At 34.6% G+C, this 22,074-nt stretch overlaps 1 protein-coding gene across 4 annotated transcripts in view; it reads left to right on the top strand.

Annotated features, from left to right (window-relative positions):
* LCORL (ligand dependent nuclear receptor corepressor like) overlaps positions 1 to 22,074 on the top strand; it is an 80,522-nt gene that overhangs the window by 47,857 nt on the left and 10,591 nt on the right. Inside the window, exons 6-7 of one of the 4 annotated variants that reach the window (XM_014889005.2) lie at positions 1,306 to 1,396; positions 10,581 to 15,442. In XM_014889005.2, coding sequence (XP_014744491.2) covers positions 1,306 to 1,396; positions 10,581 to 15,442 — 4,953 coding nt within the window. Of the gene's footprint in view, positions 1 to 1,305; positions 1,397 to 2,810; positions 3,983 to 10,580; positions 15,443 to 22,074 lie in introns of those variants that run through there. The other 3 variants (XM_088163201.1, XM_014889006.2, XM_088163202.1) reach the window with 3 other exon arrangements.

Raw genomic sequence — 22,074 nt, 5'->3', positions numbered from 1 at the left:
AAATAGCACAAAATAGATGTGGAAGAACAGTCAAAAAGCAATCCAAAAACAAAAATCTGGATTTGGTTATTACACAGAACTCTATTTCTTTGCATTATGGGTATAAAGGGGAGCTACCCAAAATATTTTCTTGACTTCTTATTGGATTGTTGGCTTTTGGATACTTCAACCAATGCTTCATTGTCTGCCTCTGAGGCTGTGGGAAAATATGTGCAATTGGTGGATGTTTTAGAAATAATAGGCAGTAACATGAAAATGACACTGTAAATGCAATAAGGGGTAGTATAAGGGTGATTATAGAATTGAATGTTGAGCTACATGTTGAAACTCAAAATTGAATTCGCAGAGCTCAGGCACACAAAACAGCCCAAGTTTGAAACAGAGAACCAAGGAAGAAAGGTATGAAATTAAATATATTTAGGGGATTTAATTATAATTTAAATGTCATTGATTTTTTTTTAAGAATTTAAAATTAGTATTTCAACTGTTAATGTTTTTAAATACTATTTTTTTAAAGGTATGTTTTTCTATTTCAATACTTCATAGAATTTAACAGCCAAGTATAAATCTTGAACTTAGCATTTACGAGTGACTTGACAGAGTGGACTCGGACCCCACTTTAGTTCTTTCATTTTCCTAATTTCTAATATTATTGCATATATGGAGAGGCAGCCAGAGGAGTATGTATAGTTAAAGTGTTAGAAATCTGTATTAGGCTCAAGCTCTTTTCCCACCTATAGGGAAGTTACTGATTACTGGGAAGTGGCCCAATTCCAGTACCTGCTCATTCAGTAACCTGGGCTGGTATCATTGCTGACCCTGCTCTGAGCAGGACGTTGGTCTGGAGGCCTCCTGAGATCCTTATTAGCTTGAATTATCCTGTAAGCCTAGGATTTAGTTATGTAAAATTTAACTTCAGCATCAGAATTGTGTGTTTGTTTGCAGAATGTAAATATGAATAATAATTGTAATATCAAGTGCATTGTTTTGGTTGCCTTGAAAGTCAAAAGCAATATAGACACGTGATTTTTAGGAAAGCAGTCATGTTTGGTTAATAAAGGTTCTTTTAAATTTTATTATATCTGAATGAGTTTACTTTTTATTTTTTCTCAATTTTAAAAAAGTTTGTTACAAATCAAGTATACAAAATCATTTGCTGATGGCTGATACTGTAATGGAATAAGGAAGTTTTACAAGATTAAGTAGCTGCTTGAAAATGGTACCATAGGTGAAAATACATTTGCTGACAAAATCTCTGACATCTTCCTTAAAACCACTGTTATCATCACTACTCATTCTTTGCAGGGGATGGAGTGCTAGATCTCTCTACAAAGAAAAGCGCAAGGTTGGAAGAACCAAAATATGATCCATTGTGTTCTGAAAACTCAGTGTCTGGGTAAGCGATGTTTAGGACTCTCTTTGGCTTATCAAAAAGACAATCCAGGTTTCTCTTCTCTGGCCAGGCTTTATGTTCATAACATACCTTTATATACTGGCACACACATGTGGTTCCTATTTTGCTTTCAAAAGAATTTTTGTCACTCATAAGTGTGTGTCTATGTATATATCATATGTTTCATTTGTCTTTTTCCTTTTTTTTTTCTGTTTAAAGAAAAGTTATCAGAACAATCACCAAACTTTAGTTCATGTTACTAAAAATTACATGAAAATTGATTACATAACACATTAAAAGTAAGAGACTAGTAGAAGAAAATGCAAATAATTCTTTTAGTATTTATTTAGGGAACTTCAATTTTGGACGAAAATGACCATGTTAATAATTAGATGCAAAATCTTCTTCAACTAACATGAACAAGTTAAACAACTGTTACCTATAATATTCCTTAATATAGAGAGAGAGCAAGCGTGTGAGAGAGAGCTCTTAATCATCATACTTATACTTGCATCATGGTTCTGACTATGGTGTGTGGTGGCAAATGGTTAAATTTCTTTATTCAGCAAGGAAAACATTATTGCATCTGCTGAAAGCTACCACAAAATTAGTGAATTGTTTTGTTGGATTTTATGATCTTGGCATCCTCCCATCCACTAGCCATAGCAGGACCCTTTTTGTCACCTGTACGTCTTACGAATAACTTATTACAAATAGGACTACAGTAGCAGCATTTCTTGAATGATGTAAAAGTGCATTTTATTAATTTGCTAATATGAAAAAGTTTGAAAATGAATGGCTTTGTAATTAGTGAGCTGTAAATAGTGAGTAGACTTTTTTAAAAAAAATTGTGTCTTATTTTGCAAAAAATGGACTTGATTGTTACCTACAGCACTTTATCTTCTTGTTGTAGAAAGCCTAGTTTTGTGTAAGTCTGGGATGTTTGTGTGTAGTTATGTACTTATTGCTGCAAATTTTCTATGAGGGGGTTGACTCTTTTATTACTTGTTTAGCGGTAACGTCACGTTTCTACTAACAAAAACTCCTTCAGGATTTGGGTATTTAACGGAACGTTAATTGTATAATTAAAATTATAACAGTGTTGCTCTGCAAGCATGTGAACAAGGGAATATAGCAAGCACATGAGACTATTACCAAATACTGAGCTAGGATATAAAGTTCTTGGAAGGGCTGCTGTAGAAGCCACGGTATGATTTTTTTGACACACTGTCCTACCAGAACTGTAACATTTTGCTAGGATAATCATTTAACTACCACATCTCAAAGGCTAAAAAGTATCAGAAGCAGTGATGTTACCGAAGCAAGGAGTATAATAAAGGAGTGGACCCTTCCCTTCCATAGCTGTGTGAGAGTCTCTCATACATCAGTTTACCATCGTTTCATTCCATCCATCCAGGAGACTACACAGAAACAGAGAGGACTATGTGGAAAGAAGTGCTGAGTTTGCAGATGGTTTGCTCTCAAAAGCTTTGAAAGACATTCAGTCTGGAGCACTGGACATAAATAAAGCAGGCATACTTTATGGCATACCTCAAAAAACTTTACTTCTCCACTTAGAAGCCTTACCAGCAGGAAAGCCTGCACCTTTTAAAAATAAAACTCGAGATTTCAATGATAGTTATTCATTTAAAGACAGTAAAGAAACTTGTGCAGTCCTACAAAAAGTAGCCTTGTGGGCAAGAGCTCAAGCAGAGCGCACAGAAAGTAAACTCAGTCTACTTGAAACCTCAGAATTAAAATTCCCAACAGCTTCCAGTTACCTCCACCAGTTAACTCTGCAGAGAATGGTCACTCAGTTTAAAGAAAAAAGTGAAAATCTACAATATGAAACTTCAAGTCCTACTGTACAATTAAAAATTCCTCAGCTAAGAATAAGTTCTGTGTCCAAACCACAGTCTGATACTGCTGGTCTTCTGGATGTTATGTACCACGTTTCTAAAACCTCCTCAGTCTTAGAAGGATCAGCTCTTCAAAAATTGAAAAATATCCTCCCTAAACAGAACAAAATTGAATGTTCTGGACCTGTAACTCACTCAAGTGTTGACTCCTACTTTCTGCATGGGGACCTCTCTCCTTTGTGTCTTAATGCTAAGAATGGGACAGTAGATGGAACCTCAGAAAATACAGAAGATAGTTTGGATCGTAAAGATAATAAGCAACCAAGGAAAAAACGTGGCCGCTATCGGCAGTATGACCATGAAATAATGGAAGAAGCAATTGCAATGGTAATGAGTGGGAAAATGAGTGTTTCCAAAGCACAAGGAATTTATGGGGTACCTCACAGCACTTTAGAATATAAAGTAAAAGAAAGATCTGGAACATTGAAGACTCCACCGAAGAAGAAACTCCGATTACCAGATACTGGCTTATTTAATATGACAGATTCAGGGACTGGCAGCTGCAAAAATAGTAGCAAGCCTGTGTAGAATAATTGTTAGCAAATTGTTTTGTGTGTGTGTATGTATGTCTGTATACACACACTATGTGAGAAATACATATGCTCACTCTGACAGAAGACATGAAATTATACAGTTCAAAAACCACATACATGCCTTTTGAAAAATAGTTTTATTCAGGGTTTTCACTGTGGACAGAATTATAGAGTTGCTCACTTAATTCTGATAGTGTGTATTTAATATAATCCTTGTATAAATAGGTGAAAAGATTCAGGTTTTATTTAGTAGTCACTAGCATAAAGATGTTTTGGGGAAACAAGTATTTGTTATGTGAAGCATAATTTTTAATTGGTAAAGAACCACTTTACCCATTCAATTATCCATCTTATTATGGAAATACACAACCAAGGGTTAGCAGACTTTTATAGTTCACAGAATACTTGCAATAAATTGTAAGTAACTCAGATTATACACAGCAAGGGATTTAAAAAAAAAAGATAGTTCCTCACAAGGAAGTGGATTTGTGAAGTATTAGTAGGATATAGTACATTCTGTGAAAGAAAAAAAGTTCGTTATTTAAATATCCAATACAAGTAAGGAAAACATTTCATTACAAAAATGTGTGTTTAGCAGGCATAAACTGCATTTTTTATCATTTTAAGAAAATTTTGTTGTTGGTTTAGAGAGAAATTGGTGTTTACAAAGTGTACACTTACGAAATCTGAGAAATTACTGTAGTTATAGAATTATTAAATATTAAATAAGATGGAATACTAAGAGCATAAAATAATTTAACATAATTTTTCTTTTTAGTTTGACAATTAAGGTAACTTGTAAGGTTTAAAAAGAAAGTTGGAATGCAACTTAGAGCATGTTCATAATGTGCACAGAATGAGCTTGAGAATGGTTTGGGTTTGTTTGTTTTTTTTGTTTAAACGTGCTGGTTAGTTGATGTTATGACTACTTAAAATTTATTTAAGGATTGTGTCACACTCCTATTGAAAAACCTCACTGTAACTGTAATGTATTTGCTGCTGTGACATTTCAAAACATTTTCAGTTTATCAAAATGAATACCAAGTTACATTATCATCTTGCTAATAACCAAATTTGCAGTTCAGGGTCTTGATAGAAATACAAATATGAAACAGTGAAGCTGTTTTGAACTTTCAATAATAGAAATTCTTTATAAATTTGGTAGCTAGAAGTTAGGCAGTTCATTTTAAATACATAACTTTTAATAGAATTTAAGGGAGACCAATTACCTTCATATTGCAGTTTTTACATGAATTTCAAAGTATTCACATTGGACTTTTTAGCACACTTAATTTTTTTATGTAATATCAAAAGTATATGTCTACATATGAATGGGGGCTTGCTTCATACATTCACTACTGAACATCAATGCCCTTTTCCTCTCAACATGTATTTTTTTCTGTATGTATCTAATTTGGCATTAGATTCTCCAACTTTTATACACATGATGGACATGCACACATTTTTTTCTCCACTTAAATTTACATGTGTATGGGTTAATTATTGAAATTAAATGGACGTTAGATACATATGGGCCACATCATGTAATTTCATTTATAGATAAACTTGCCATTAAATTCAGTGGAGAGCATACTGCAATACTGGTGGCAAAATCTAGCCCATATCTATTAACACTACTAAAAAATGACAACTGCCACTTTAAAACAGAATAATCCTTTGAAACTGCACAACCAGTATCTCAGTTCTTTGGTCTCTCAGATCTGTACTGAATCTTCTTCAGTCATTAAGGTTTACTTGCATATTACAGAATGAATCTCTCAGGCACATGATGATTCTTGGGGTGTCCTGTGCAGGGTCAGGAGTTGGACTCAGTGATCCTGGTGGGTCCCTTCCAACTCAGCTTAATCTGTGATTCTATGATTTTAAGCAGAACTGTACCTGATAAGGAGTTCGCAGAACAGCAGATGTCAGGGTCATCTTTCATTTTAAAAAAAATCTAAGCCATATTTTGTGAGGGCCAGAAGGATTAATTTGTGAATATATCCCCACCGAAAAATGCAGCTGAAAAAAACCTTAGAAGTTTCAACATCTGTCTTTATACAGTTTTACTTGCAAAAATCTGGGGCTTCAATACATTGCCTAATATTTGTACCATACTGATGTTTTCTACTCCTCAGATGTTGTTAGAAATTTGAGTCAGAACTTTATATTGAAGGCAAGTGACAGTACTCTTTTTATATCATTTAAAAGATGACCTGACCAAAAATTTAACAGGATTCATAAAATCAGGGATCATTTTACTATTGACTTAACAGTACTCAGTAGTTTTGTATGTAATATTATAATTAATTTTCAACATTTTAGTAATTGTATTTATTTTTTGGTCAGAAATAGTAATTAAAATATTTTTTGATAGTTTATAGATGATACTCAACCTGTAAGTGTTTAAAGAACAGAATTATTTGTTTCTAATTATTAGGCTAACGTTTAATTACACAACTAAGGAAAGGCAGGGAAATGTGTAAATTCTCCTCCCCCAACCCCTATGTATTTCATTAATGTCATTTAAATTATACATTTTGAACTATTTTATAAATTCAGTTACCAGTCACTACTTAGTAATTGACAATTTCTGAAAATTCCTGTTTCAGCAGAATTTTAAATGAAGGCGAAAGCAAGCCCTACATGCTTTCTACTTATTTGAATGTTTCTCAAGTATTTTATATTAAAAAACAGTGCCTCTGTTTTTAGAACTACTGCTCAGTAAAGTTGTTTAAACCATTTCTGGTAGCTAATGACAATTTTATATTAAATTGTATATTAACTTTAGTGAGACTGATTTTTTTAGTTGTTTACAGTACAAATACTTGTATTTGTTTTTTAATTGCAGTATTTCCATTGTCGCAGTAATTTAGTAAAACTCTGTGGCTGCCTTGATTTTTGACAGATTTTTGTTAACAACTGATTTTTAGGCAATTAGTTATATTTATGCATAAATCAATTGCACTATAATTCATGAATTATTTATTACAATATTTTCTAATGAATTCATGTATTTGTCTTGTGTTGTAAATGTACTGTAATTCTGTTTCTTCTTTGTGTTGTTATATTCCTAAATCTGATTGTATGAATTTAATTGTTTAGTTAACGTGTTTCTACGTTGTAATTTGTAGTAAAGCACTTCAATGCTTTTGCACATAAATTTACAACACTGATGTGTGATTGATTTGCTCATTCAGTAAAAAAAAAGAAAGAAACAAAAACCTGTACACTGACTTATTTGACTTATTCCTGAGGCACAAGTTGATTAGCAGTGGCATAAGACCAAGAGTATAGAAATTAAGCTTATCATGACTAATTTGCTATGAGAATTTTATCAGAAATAGTTGCTTTAAGGAAGGATGGTTTCTTTTCTTAGAATTGATTAATTACTAATGAGAAGAAAATCAGAAAATTAATTTTCTAACACTCCCTTCAGTTAGCAGCTAAAAATTATAAATAAGAGAGAACTTTTTTGAGGTACTTATTTGATTAATAAAGTCAGAAAACAAACATTTCTGTAAGACCGATTTATATTTCTATAGTAGTTCCATGCTGTTTGTATGAGTACTTGAAACTATGTTCTGTTCCAGTTTTGTTCCTGTTCCCAGTCTGTAAAGATCTTGCTGGAGTGATCTGTCTTCTCTCTGGCTGAGATGACAGGGGAAGGAGGACCTCTTTTGGGAGTCCTCTGATAGAGCTCTTCCCTGATAGTTTTTGTGGAAGAGGCAAAGTTTTACCTCTTTATATGCAAATTAATACACCGAAAGTCTAGTAATTAACCTTACCACATTGGTGCCTTTGTGCCATTTTTGGACTCTAGTCAATCCCCGCTCCATGTTATTAACTGCCCCTATCTGCCAGAAGGGAAACGTCATTCCATGCTTAACCTTTGTCTTGAGCAAAACAAAAGGAACCAGGGTAGCAGTGCATATTGATCTTCTCACCTCTCAACCCCCAGTTACCTGCCCGCTCTCTCCAGCCATCTTTCTGTGTGTGGTTTGGGGGAAGTGTGCAGTTTGTCAAAGTTATGTCTTCCTTCTATGAAATTATTGCTTAAGTCTTTTATACTGAGGGTAGTCTAAACTACAGTGTGACAACACAAATTTAAAGAGATATAGGAAGGTATTACATGAAATTGAAGTATAATTCCATAGTTGTATTGAAAAGCTACTAAAAATTAGTGTGTTTAAATATATTACATCTCTGCAGGGAGACACTTCAAGGAGAATGTGCTGTTTTAATGCTTTGTTTGTGTAGTAAGCTCTACTCCCAAATGGTGACTGAGTAAGGGCTCAGTGTGTTTTTACAAACTTGGAAGATCGTTTGGACTGTGGTACTGTTGCAATAGAATAGATGAAAGTTGTCTATTGTCTGTCAGCTTTAGAAACTAACTCACGTTAAGGGGAAGCAGGTTATAGATGTCACACAAGGGTGGATAATCAGGAAAGAAATTGTTTTAGAAGTATGTCCAGTATGTCTGTGGTAATCAGAATATTGTTTTATACAACAGATTTATCTCCACACAGCAAATTCAAAACAGTTTTGAGGCCTGTGGATGATTTGGTCACTCACTTTGAGAAGGTTATAAGGCTCCAGAAGTTTCTTCCGCCAATGAACAGACTTTAAATAGCAATTATGAATACAGGTCCTCTACATTTAAAGCTCTCCAGTGAAACTATAGACACACCTTGCAAGTCTAGACAGATAGAGAGGCACCTGTTTAGAAATTTAAAAAGACTGCTATAGCTATCTTTTTAGCAAATTACAAAAAAGCAAATTTTCTCTGGTTTACAAACAGAATATGGGAAATGAAAGCCTAGTGGCATGTTGATTTTTTTTATTATTTTTATTTTTTAAATCTGGCCTTTCAAAACATTAATTAAAATCGTGGTGGAGGGGGCAATTAGTTTTTATCCTTAATTTTATTATTAGAATAAGCTTTCTTTTTACAAGTGTAATGATTTTGATACCTTGTGACTCCTGAATTTGTTGGAGTAACAGTCAGGCTTTTCTCAGTGTAGTAGCATTTCAAAAAGAGTCCAGTCCTGACACTGACATTCCCTTGAAAAATGTGGGTTTCACTCTAGATTGCAGGTGCAAAGAAGTTGGGGGTTTTTTTTGTTTGTTTTTAAGACATAATCATTTCAGATTAAATATAATTGCAACTTCAACTAATACCATCACAATTATATTACACCTTTATGAGTTAGTATCATCTAGACACCTGATTTTGAATGTATACCATTTCATACTGAATATTACAGGAGAAGGAAAAAAACATGAAGAATTATGCACAGTTGTCTGGTTTTAAGCTCTAAACTTTAAAATCTGTCTAGGACAATAAAAATACTTGCATGCAATAACTTCCAGTAAGAAACTTGAAGCTAAAAGTTATTATTGATGCTTATAATTTGGGGTATGACTTTATGAATTAATAGGTCACTATATTTAAATGCATCACATTAAATTTTAGATATGTTTGTTCCTTGATCCGTACAGTTGTAAAACAAAATAAAAATTTTTTGAAGTATAGGCTGAAATGCAAAATAAAATCACAGGGGATAATAGTAGGGAAAAAAGTTAGTGTCATGTTCAGAGTTTGGTGATATGTTTAAACTATACATACTTTTCTAAAACAGAATTCTTCCAACATTTTCTGCTCATACAATTGGTTTCAATAAAACATTTGAACTAGTTGTTAACTATCTGTTGATAGTTGCTATCCAGCATAAGGATTTGTATTTAATTGAAGAAATACCTGTATTAATTTCTACCATGGAAAATTTTCAGCTTTTCAGTATAAATGATTGATTAGGTAAGTAGTGACATTAGTTTTAATAATTTATAAGATATTGATTAAATAGTTAAAATAGTATTTTATAAGGTTATTTTTTAGTTAATATATTTGAGAACTGCTCAGCAATCTTTAGATATAGGCCTACCCTGTTTAAAGGATGTTTAAAGGATATTAACTTTATCTCAGAAATTACTTATTCCAGTGGTGATTATCTCTCTTTTTATTTAAGGAAACTGTGAATGCACACACATGTGTGTTTAATATGTTGCAATAAAGACCTTGTGGTGCACCACTGCAATTTTTTTAAAAACTGAAAGGGAAAATTTTACCTGCAAAGAGCACTAGGCTATTTTTTCCATTTTCTGTTAGCTTGTTAAGTGTTCTTTAAAAATAAATATAGAAATAAAAATGTCTTTAGAAATACCTTTAAGTGTATCCTGAAGAGCACTCAATACACTTGAGCATTTAAATATCTAAGAGTGGAATTCAGGAGAGATGGATCCATTCTTTCTTCTGCCACAACCTTGAACCTCAGTCATTTACCTTCTCTGTGCCCCAGTTAGTGAAATGGGAGTAACACCAAGCTTGCTGGGTTCTTGGTGAGGTTTTTTTCCATTAATAGTTAAGATAGTTTGAAATACCAGAAAGTTAACATTGTTGTAACTACAGTTAGGTTCAAGAAGCTATATTTCAAATTATTATTTTTGCCTCTAATTTCTTCATGATTATTTTTCTTAATGGTAGTTTAGTGCTATCACTAATAAGATGCCACATCATTGCTAGTGACACTTGCAAGCATGATTGAATACTGCAAATAGAACAGAACTGTTTTGTAAACATCAGGTTTTTAGGCTTGAGTTTAACCATTGTAACAAACATTAGATGTGGTGTTTTACTGTAATTTATATTTTGTTTTGATTTGTTTTCATTTTCAGTTCAAGCTCAACAGCTGATGCAAATTCAGAGGAAACAGCTAATTTGGAAAAAGGAAAATCAACATTAAACAAAGTTTTGGAGTCTTTTTGTTCATATCACTGGCAACAGACTTTGGCTATGTTAAAATTCCTAATACAGGATGAGAATATTCCTATAGTTTGCAGTTGCAAGCAAACACATTTGGTCCACTCTGAAACTCCCAGTTCCCTTACTGAAGAGGATGTTCACGTTCCATTTTGCAGTTGCAATGGACAAATGCTGACAAAAAGGTGCTGTTTACAAAATCAAAGGCCAAACACTTGTTTACCACCTCTGTCTGTTTGTATTAAAGATTTCCATTCTTTGTCATGCCAAGCTGTAGCCATTGGATGTATTAAGACAATGGTGAACAAAGCATGCAATTCTCCTAAGTATTGTACTGACCAGTTGCAAAATTATAACAGGCATTCTGTGAAAGCAGCAGCATGTACATATTCAGCTAAGGACTGTGACCTCTTAAGCAGCATTAAAAATTCAAACAGATCCCGCAGCCCATCGCCACCTCCACTCTCACCTGTACACAGTAAAGAATTTGAATTGTCAGAAGGAATGGTTATGGATTTTCCAACTTTAGACAACAACAAGCTTGAAATATCCATCAATCAGCCTCCATCCCTCTTGCCAGCTGAAGGAAGCAAGGGAGAATTTGAGGGTAAAACATGCAAAGGAAAAGAGATTGATTTTTCAGATGGAGTACTGGTATCAGCAGACCAAGAAAGCAATGATGGTTATATGAACTCTGAGAAAGGTGAACATTCTGCCATTTTTCAAGATCTAATGGACCGCATTAATGAGAAGTTGAAATCAATAGACACTACAGATCTAGCAACAAATATTGTAAAACTTTCTAGCAGTGACAGAGCACCAGAAAATGATGTCAAATTAGGAGACTTCATAACTTCCCTTTTGCATAATGCTAAGGCAAGTGATTACAGCTTTATGGAATTACTTCGCCAACATGATAAACAAGTGGAAAATAAAATTATCCAGACAAGATTTCGCAAGCGTCAGGAAACTTTATTTGCAACGTATAATTCTCCTGATTCACCAGTCATTCGTCGACAGTCTTTGCAAATCAAGAGGGAGCTTGCAAGCCTGGATGAAACTCTTGTAAGAAAAAAGTCAGTTTCTGAAAGAAATACAAAGAAATCTACAAAAAAAATTGATAAAATGCATCCAACTAAACGACATGGTTTTACTGTGATAGAAGATGAGACTTTGCAACATCTTGAAAGTAATCCGTGTGTGAATTGCCAAACCCAACCAATGTGCTTTCCAGTACACCAAACAGAGTCTTTCAAACTACCTCTTACTAATTTTCAGACCAGCTCCAGCTTTTTAGTTCTTTCAGAAAACAGTGCTATTGCAGCTAGCCAGGCAAAACTCCCAAATACAGGAGACTGTGCAACCTTTCAAGAGACTGGTCAGATTCCTCTGAAGGATGAGAGTAATGAAATCTTGGGTAGAAGTAAACGTACCATTGTGCCTCCTGGGTGGTACTCTGTGTATGTAACAAATAATATCACGTTTAGAAAGTCATCCAGTACAAAAACGTCTTTGAGAAGTTTGGAAAAAATGAGAATAAATAAAAATGTTCATACTGAAAGATGCAGTGACATAAGCAAAATTGTGAGAGACACAAATCTGCAAGTTGTTGTGGAGCGTTTAGAAGATACAATAAACTTAGCCAGAAAGACTAGCAATTCGTTGTTGGATAGTTACAAAATAAGCCAAAAGTTAAAAGATAATGCTTATGAACAGGTTATGAACCCCACTACTAGAAGGGGCTTACCTTTCACTCTGAGTGAAACAGGATGCACAGGACAAAGCTTCCTTCCACATTCACATGTGCCAAGCAGTGGTAAAATCAAAGCAATTTGTGTTGCATCAAACACACAAGAAACTGTTATAGATCAAGAAATTAATGACGGGCTGTTGAAATCTCTGACCTTTAATTCAAGCAGTTCAGCTTCCAGTAATAGGGACCTGCATGTAACATCTGAAGCTGGGGAGATCTCGTCTCCCTTAAACTATTCTAGTCCTATTAAGCTTATGTTTGTCTCAGAAGTTAATAGTCATGAAGGTGTCAAATATACTTTGACATCTGCAGCTGCATCTTCTAAGGGAAGCACAGATCTTTGCTTGTTTCAAGGGCACACAAACACTTTGTTAGATAAACGGGCCACAGGTGACCTTTCTCATGCAGTCTGTGTCGAGGGTTGTGATTGCAGTGAAAATGATGCTAAGGAGGGGTCAAGCTGCATTTATGCAGAAGCAGTTACAAGCTCTTGTCCAGTTGGTCAAATTAATATAAATGACTCAAAAAAAAAAGATGAAATGGTGGAGAAATCAAGCAGTAGCAGTGAATCAGTGTTCAAAAGAAAACCCGGTAGACCAAAGAAAATAGGTCCTCAAGTAGTTAAGCAGGTTAAGAGACCTATTGGACGGCCTCCTAAACCAAAAGTAGACATGAATGGAAGCACAAAACCTAGACCTGAACTTAGCTGTGGTGGTAAAAGCATCAAGTCTGATGCAGCAGCAATGGAAGAAGTTAACAGCAACAAAAATATTACTGTGACCGTTGTTTTTGGAAGGTCAAGAAGAACTAAGAGACATGTTTCTGAAGGTAATCTAAATCTCATCAGTATTCTGCCCACACAACATATTGATTCCGATTTTGCCAATGATCCCAGCAAAGCAAGGCACACTGCAGAAACTGGAAATGCTTTGACTGAAATGGTAAAAGCCTTCCAGAATCCTTCTACTGAAAGGGAGGTCTCTGGTTATGACTATGTCAGGCCTATCAAGAGTAATCTGGCATCACCACATCCTTGCAGAAACGTTATACGGCAGATCAAGAAACCATTAACCACCGTTCGAAAACCTGGCAGGCCAGCAAAAGTAAAAATTTCTGGCATATCAGTGACTGTCAGTAGACTTTCACCTCAGGAAAGAAAAGTGAGCATCAGCAATGGTTTGCCTCCTTTACAACAGCAGAATGTGTTAGAGAAAAACATACCACAGGAAAGAAAAAATCAACTGTGCAATAATATGGGTCCAGTAAAGAACATGCAGAAAGATTCTAGAGAGGATGGATCACTCAGTGTTACTACAACAGTGTCAAGAAAACGTGAAGTTCCATCTAGACACTCTGCTAGAGACAGAAAACCTTCACTGCATTTTTTGCATTCATTAGCATCTTCTAGTGCATTTACTTGTAGAAGTGCCTTACTACATAAATCTTACAAACTCCATTTGAAAAAAGCTAAAGAGCGAAAGGAAAAACTTACGCATTCAAATCAGAGCACAGCATCCAAAGATACCTCAGAGCTAAGAAATTCAGGAAATGCTAAAAAGGATCTTAAGGATGATGAATTTGGGCCCATTAATGAAGTATCATCAGATCCCATTTTTTCATCAAATCCCTCTCTCAGGTGGTGGCCTACTTCCACTTCAAGTGACACCTTGTTGGAAGAACTAAACAATAGATTTGAACAGATGACTAATACCTGGTTGAGAGTGGGGGGAAGTGACTTTGACAAATGTGTATGTGAAAAAAGGGATCCCATTAAACAAGACTGTAATACTGAAATGTCAGACCCTTTAGACTCCTGCCTTGTAGAACTTGAAACATCACCTATAAAAATGCTTTTCCAGAAAAAGTGTAATATGAATGAACTCTGCACCTGGTTTATGCAAACTACAGAAACACAGTCTCTCTCTCTTGTGAGAAAGGCAAATGCTCGCAATCCCTTAGAAGTAGTTACTACTAAAGAGATAAAGATGGAAACTAAACAATCTGATCCTAGTACTTGCCCTTTCAGAAAGCACTTTAAAAAGTTTGCACTATCCTCCCCTTCAAAACCAGCAGGGAAATTGCAAATATTACATAACATGGTGAGGTCTCCAGTCTTAAGCGTGAAAAGTAATTTCACTTTAGCCAGATTAAAAAGAAATGAATTTAAGAAGTTGCAGCATGATAGGTGGGGACAAACAAAAAAGCTCTATAATCAGGCTTCTGGAGGCTGGAAATCAGAAAAGAAAAACCTGCAGTTATTTTGCCAAAGCCAGTTGTTTAAAAGTACAAGTGGGGAAACCAATGATGAAACACCCAAGCTCCAGGAGAAAAGTACAGTAGAAATCCAGCCCACTCAGACTTTGGTAGAGTCTCAGAATAGCCTCTTGACAACTGAAAATGAAGAGAAAGATGCGTTTGTTCAACAGATGATCGGATCTTCTGACTTTAACCCACATCCTGGTTTAGCAAATATACTTAAGTCACATTCAGAGGCAAATGGAACAATTCGTTGCCGGCAAAATATTAGAAAAGAACAAAGCCAAGATAAACTGTTTCAAAATACTTGGAAAGCCAAAACCTTTAAAGACTGTAGGATATTTCTGAGAAAAATCAACCATATTGAGCAGCACAATTCATTTAAGTTAAATAATGTCATTTATTCTCCTGAAGCTGTTGACAGTAAAAGCACTCAGGCCTATGTGGAAGAAAAAAGACATCCTCTTTTAAGGTCCCATTCTACTAAACAAAATACATTAAAGAAACAAGAAAATGAAATGGAAACATCTAAAGGATCGAATTCTTCTAAAGTGACTGAAAAGCTGGATGGCCAGTTTCACAGCAGAAAATTAAGTAGTGGTGTAAGCCAGGACGATGATCTTGCTGGTAGTTCTGAAGGTCTTACTAGAGTAAACAAAAGAAAAAGTCCACAATGGGAGACCACTGATACAAATTTAAGAAAAAGGCATAAGAGACAATCATGCAGTAGTGGACAAATGGCACCTTATTACCCAAAGTACCAAGTAGGTAAGTTCCTGTTCCCCACTTCATCTTAAAATTGAAATCCTAAAGAATTGGAGAAGTCAAACAACTAAGCACCTTTTTTTTTTTTTAATTGCATGTTACTCATTTTAATTTCAGAAAATTCATGAAATTAAACATCGCATAACATCAGAGTAATTCAGAAAGTGCAGTTTTAAAGTTTGTATAATGTTTTGCACCATTCTTTCAGCTCTGATAAGCTAACCAATATAGTTCAGACAGACAAGAAGTCAAGTTCTGACATTCTGTAGTCGGTCACAACTGACTATTGACTTCAAAAGGAACATAATTTTATTCCATTGTGTAGTTTCTCATAGTGTGAGGAGGGGTAAGCTATAAAATGAATCATAAATTCAGTGCATTAACATATAGCTGGTTTTAAAAAATTCTCACTGAACAATTTCTGAACGTTACAAATCTGTAGTAGTTTTGCAGTAAAAGGTAGTATTTTGTACTTCTGAAAATTTTTCCGTCAGAGATCCATTTTAGTATCCTTTCCATGCCAAATGAAATCTCTTGACTCTAAGGGGCTTGCACATTGAATCCTTACACAACCATTTAAAATGCAAAATTATTTTTGACAAGTACAATATACAGTTACTATGCTAAGTACTTTGGCTTGGAATCTTTTTAGGCTAGTGTGAAATTTAATTTTTTAAAGATAAGTATTTATAAATACATTGTAATACAACTGTGATCTCAGGCATTATATTACTTAGAAAGAGGGCACATTTGTGTGCACATTATTTATGTTGGATGAAGAGATTTCCTTAACAGAAGTCTCAACTCATTTCAACAAAATTATTAGGGTGTGAAATCGTCACCAAGTCAAACACAACTCCTGCAATGTGATTTAAATGACTGCCTTTGTAGAAACAATACTGTATTAGTTGATCTGATATATTGCCCAAAGAAACCTTATTGAAAATATCAGAGAAAAATCTTAGGTCCTCCTTTGTGTTCTATCTTGTAGAAAAGGATCTCTGATAATAAGTGGAAAGGTTAATTTAAGTTGTAATATAAACAACATAATGCCTCTTGTATGCTTTCTTTCTTTTGTACTTCATGTGATATATAGAATTCTTTATATTAAGCTCATGCAGTATAACCCTGCTTTTTCCAAAGTACAGCATTTTTTTAATCTATAGACTACTCTTTTGTATTTTAATTCATCGATCTGAGGCCAATCTTAAATAACTTGTTTTTAGGAAGTTCCAACTTTGGCACAAAATTGCTGTTGAAAAAAAACTAGGAAAGGGTAGCACATATCCATTTCTATATTGCAAATGAAGAAAGAGCTCTCTCATACTTGTAACTCATTGAGAAAATGTTACATTCCAATTCTATTTATCTGCAGATGGTTTTTTTCTATGGTAATGCAAGACCCATTACTGTGATACGGTCTCATGTTAGTTTTAATTGGGATTTAACTTTATCTACCTGATAACTTTCAGCCTTTAGTTTTGGATCTTCAGGAAATCTGATAACTATTTTGATATTTTACATTCCTTCATTTACAGTTTTTGTTATTTTCCCTTTTACTCATGGTTTCTCATGTCAGTCATTGTCTTTAGAAAGACTATGATAGGAAGTTCATTGATAAAGGAAATGTTAAAAGACAAAGAATGATGATTCTGGAATTGTCTCCACACTTGTAACCCCAGATCCTTCTTAGGGGTACTATTGCACTATCAGAGAATTTTCTGATTTTGGAAGGATGTCTTGTTTTGCTGTGTTAATTCAACATTGTGTACTCTGCACCAGCCAAGGAAATCATACAAGCAGTTTTAGTTTAATTTAGCTGTACCCTAAAAAGAAGCAACATGATTTCTAGCGGTGCATGCATGTGACTTCAAACATAATTCCTGCGTCTGGAAGTTTAATACACATGAAAACATCATGTTTCGTTCATATGTTCTTTGGATTGTATTTTCATTTATGTGGTATCATAAATTATATCATTGTTCTGTTGTCATGCTTGAAATGTTGCTATAGATACATTTATGCTCAGTATTTGAAGTTTTTCTTCAACTTTTGTGGATCTTGGGGTCTTACCAGATGTTCTTCAAAGAGAGAGATGTTGTGATGCTGTTTTATTGTGAAACATTGTGGCAGGTGGGCAGAATGTTGTTACAAAAATTTTACGTGCACTTGATTTTCATTGCATGTGCAAGCAGGAATAAACAATTTAATTCTTACAGCTCAAGGTAGTGTCCAGCAACCAGAACTAGCCACGGACTCATTGCAGCAACAGAAAAGAGTTAACTGCTTTTTCTCATTGCCTATTGTATTCAAGATAAGGTGGCTGGTAGATACATGGGTCCATTTGATGTTTGGTGCTACTTCTGAACTGTTGCTTCCACAATGCATTTGATGTGTTGAGGGGCAGCTCCCTTTTACTCTAAATCCGTCTTCTGGCAATTTTAATTTCTTTAGCAACGCTGAAATGCTATTATTCTCCATTGTGTAAAGAAGATTACATAAGCATGTTTTTAGGAAAGCATTTGTTTTCTTTTCCTGAGAGTAGTTTACCTGTAACACTGAAGATCACATTCACATGCTTCGGACTTGGGCAAAAGGTTTCAAGAAAGCCAAGCTAAAATACAAAAAACTATTAATCCAACAATAAAAGTGGGACATGTAAAGTACTCCATTTTATGATCTTGCAATGTACTGAAGATTTTAAAAATCTGCTTCAGAGGGTGTATGTGGACTTCATACAGATGGAAAAGAGACTGTGAACCTTCTACTGTAGCAGGCAGAGCTGACATCACAGACCTGTGCACTTGCCCTTCATATTAGTTTGCGTACAAAAGCTTTTAAAAATCAATTTCTATCACTTAAAGTTAGGATATTTTAATCTAACATGAACTTTTGCATTTTAGCCCTTACATTTTGGATTTTCTAAAGGTAGTCTGGAGTTTTAGATCTATTGGATTTGTTGGCAAGGAACATGACTTTTCAATTTTAATTTTTTATTATGTTTGAATGTGGTTTTTAAATTCTACTTCAATGAAATCAAGTTAGTGCAGTACTTGAAAAGAGAATTTGCTAATTTTTGTAGTCATTTCAAAGTTGCCTGCAAGAGTGAAGAATCGTAACTATGAAAATTTTGGTGTTATGAGTCTAATTGGTCTCTTCATTGTGCACATAAAATAATATCTGTATTTATATTACAGACAAACATTTTCTAAAACTTAACTTCCATTACTATAAGTTTGCTAAAAATTTCAAGAGAAAATTTTGTGAATGCTTTTTTATACATCTGTGTTAGTATGGTTTTAATATTCCAGTATTGCTGCTTATTTGTCTTATGGTAGTTCAATCCAGTAATGATAATTCTACAAATGGAAACCCCCTTCCCTACTGCTGTGAATAACGTAGTGACAAACAAGATTGGTTTTAGCAGGTTATTCAGCTTTCATGAAGGACCACATTCTACACCCCTAATGAGCAACAAATTTAAAATATTAGGTTAGGAAAAGTGCAGAGGAGACATACTGTAACAGTCATTAAATCTGTTACCTTAAGAAGGCTCTTTTCACAAAGGCTTTTCATCAGATGGTTACTTGGCTCTAAAATAAGTTTCAGCTGTGATGCAGAGCAAGCAGATAAAAATTTTCATGTAGTTGCCAGACAACAAGTTACCTTTTCACAGGCAAACATAAACCTAAGTAAGAGCATTAATAGAAATATAAGAATATGAAATGAATGACTGTTCTCAGTAAGTGGGCCGTTTTTAATGCAGAAGTGGAAAAGTAAAAAGGTACAGTTGATACAGAGTTGAATATACATGTGTAATAAATCCTTACTCATTTAATGAACTTAATGGTCTCTGCCTCATTCCACCTGATGCAACAACAGCAGCTCCCATGCCACAGTCTAATGCTCCATTTTGTTTTACACTCTGGAATTCTACTTACCAAATGATGTACTCTTCTTTTTCTCACATCATGTGATCTAACGTGGGGTGTGTAGGTTTTGGGTACTGTTCAGTTTTAAACTCCAGTTATTTGCATATTGCCTTAGGGTATGCTGTTACTCATCTTCTTTTGAAGGTTATGAGCTAAGGACTTTTGCTTCTTTGAATAATGGACTTTTTAAAATAACTTGGCTCTGAGGTCTTCAAATTTCTTTACCTGCTAGGATATGTAGTTTTCTGTGGTTTAGTGCCGTGATCATTAAGCCTTTGTGTAGGATTTATATACCTAGTTTTATACCTAAGCTGGGGTGTTTTTTACATAATTTTATTCAGTATTGTTTTTCTGTCTGTTTTTAATTTTGCCTCTTCAAAAACTGAGAAACTCGTAGTTACGTTTTCCTATTTCTCCTCACTCTTGAGGAAATGACTAGATTTTTCAGCTTTTTTTAGGGAACTGGTAATACTAAATAAATATAGACAATCTTCTGTCTTTCTTTGTAAGCCTTTTTCTAGAAGAGAAAATAGCAGTTTTCCAAGGCCTGCACAGTGCTTTTGAGAATCTGACAAGTACATATCATTTTTTAAATCCTCTCTTCTGTTGAGAGTTTATGGCCTTGAAGCAGAGCTTCTGTTGCTGTTAGAAAAGGAGGGAGTCAATCAACAGAGCCTGTGAAGGTGTAACCTGTAAATTAAGTATTTATGTAGTCTGACCATGACCAGAGCAGATTCATTTTGCTGAGACAATTCCACATTTTGGTGTTGAAAATAGTTCAAGAGAGATGCTTTAATTTAAAGAGGCCTATGTACTGTGCCTTAGTTTGCATTTCTCTATTATTTATATGCTAAAGCTAGTGCTGCTTTTTTACTTTCACCACACCTTTGTGAAGTGTCTTATACTGGAATCTTCAGTTAACTACATTCAAAAAGTGCAGATTCTGGTTCCAGTCTCGAAGGAGGAAATTTAAAATTGTGTGAGATGACTGGTTGTTGTTACATGTATCCTTGGGTAGATTTTCCTTTCCTAATTCATCTTTCACTCATCAAAGGATAGCTTTAGTCTGACCCTTGATGGTTTGAAATATTTTTCAGATTTTTAACCCAAATATAATGCCACGTTTATTCACTGCTCATCCTTTTGCTTGTGGTGTCCTTTAATTTTGCTATAATTGCACAGTTGTGTCTTAAAGATATTGTTTAAACAACCTTTGAGACTAATATAAATGTTTTTCTTATTTGGTAACTGGATATTAATATAATACAAATAGTATTTTTGCCATATTTTAAGGACAGTATTTCCTTATCAAAGCCTTTTTCTCTCCAATGTTTCCTGTGGTCAACATGGAAAAGAAAGGCCTTCTAAAATGTCCTTGAATCTTGGGTGTCACAGAATGCTGTGTGTTTCTGAAAGCTGTTGACAACCTTCAGGTTCTAATTATTTTTTAGACAGATTTTTTACAGTGATAAACAACTAAATAGTTGGATGTATCCGAAAGGAAATTGCTGTATATGAGAAGCCTAATATTTTAAGAGTAGTGTTTTGCAGTATTGCTGTGCACACCCCACTACAGCATCACAGCTTGGCAGGTTTGCCCTTGGTGGCAGTCAGGGCAGTGTTGTGCTTCCTGTGTTCAGTGTCATGTCAAATGTGATGGCGGTTTTGGGTGTGTGATCTGGATAAAGAAAATTTATGGAGTCCTCATTACCCATGTTTACTTCATAGTTATTTAAAGGTTTTATTAGATATTTTTAAAGAAATCAGAGGAGAATGTTTGGAAATCAGGCTTTTACCAAATACAATTATATAGAAATGTGTGATTTATTTATATAGAGATATGTGCTACTTGTGAACCTTTCTAAGATGATTTTAAGAGAAAGTCACTTATTTTGAAAAACTGCAACTAGAACCTTGACTGAGATACCAATTTGGAAATTATTTGGAATTTTTTACTTTGTTGCTCACAAACGTTTTTTTAATACTGCTTTATAAAAAGCTAGAAAAGTAAATCTTTGACTGCTAGTCAAATAAAAGATTGAAATTATTGCAACTGAGTAATAATTAATGCGCATTCCGCAGTTCTAACCAGGTTAAGACTCAGTGTTTTGATTGCTTGCAGTGTAACTTAATAAAATAGTGCTGTTCCTGAGACACATCTCTCCCCATCGTCTCCTTTCAGTGCATGAGGTATCATCTTGAAAGCCATCTGTGAAAAACAGTTTCCATATCTCCTCCATTATTTCTTTTTTCCCATTGTTGGATTGCCAGCTTTCAGCAGACTGACTTGTTTTCTCATCTAAATGCTCACATTATATTTCATTCTCAGTGTGTGATTTTTCATGAACTTTTTTCGTTAATTACTCACTTAATAAATCAGATGATCTATGTGTTCCCTGCAGTTTCGCACCTTTTTGTAGAAAAGGGTGCGCACTTTTTCAAGGAGGACGATGAGCCCAATTGGGATGTCAAGTCATTGCACATCAGCTCTGCTCCTGTAATGAAAATTGCACCTTTGCCATTGGCTGTCCTGCTGCTTTTTGTATCTCATGACACTTACTTGTAGTGTTGCAGCAGTACAGCATTGACTCGTGCTTCATCTGTGCTCCACAGTAGCTGCCTGTGCCTTTGTCCCAGAAGTGCTTGTCTTGCCCTGGTGCAGCACCAGGGTCCTGCAGAGCTGTTGTTCATTTCACAACATTG

The sequence above is a fragment of the Sturnus vulgaris genome, chromosome 4, assembly GCF_052056855.1.
Source record: "Sturnus vulgaris isolate bStuVul1 chromosome 4, bStuVul1.hap1, whole genome shotgun sequence".
In the NCBI taxonomy this organism is placed as follows: Eukaryota; Metazoa; Chordata; class Aves; order Passeriformes; family Sturnidae; genus Sturnus; species Sturnus vulgaris.
This window is presented reverse-complemented; position numbering and strand designations above follow the sequence as displayed.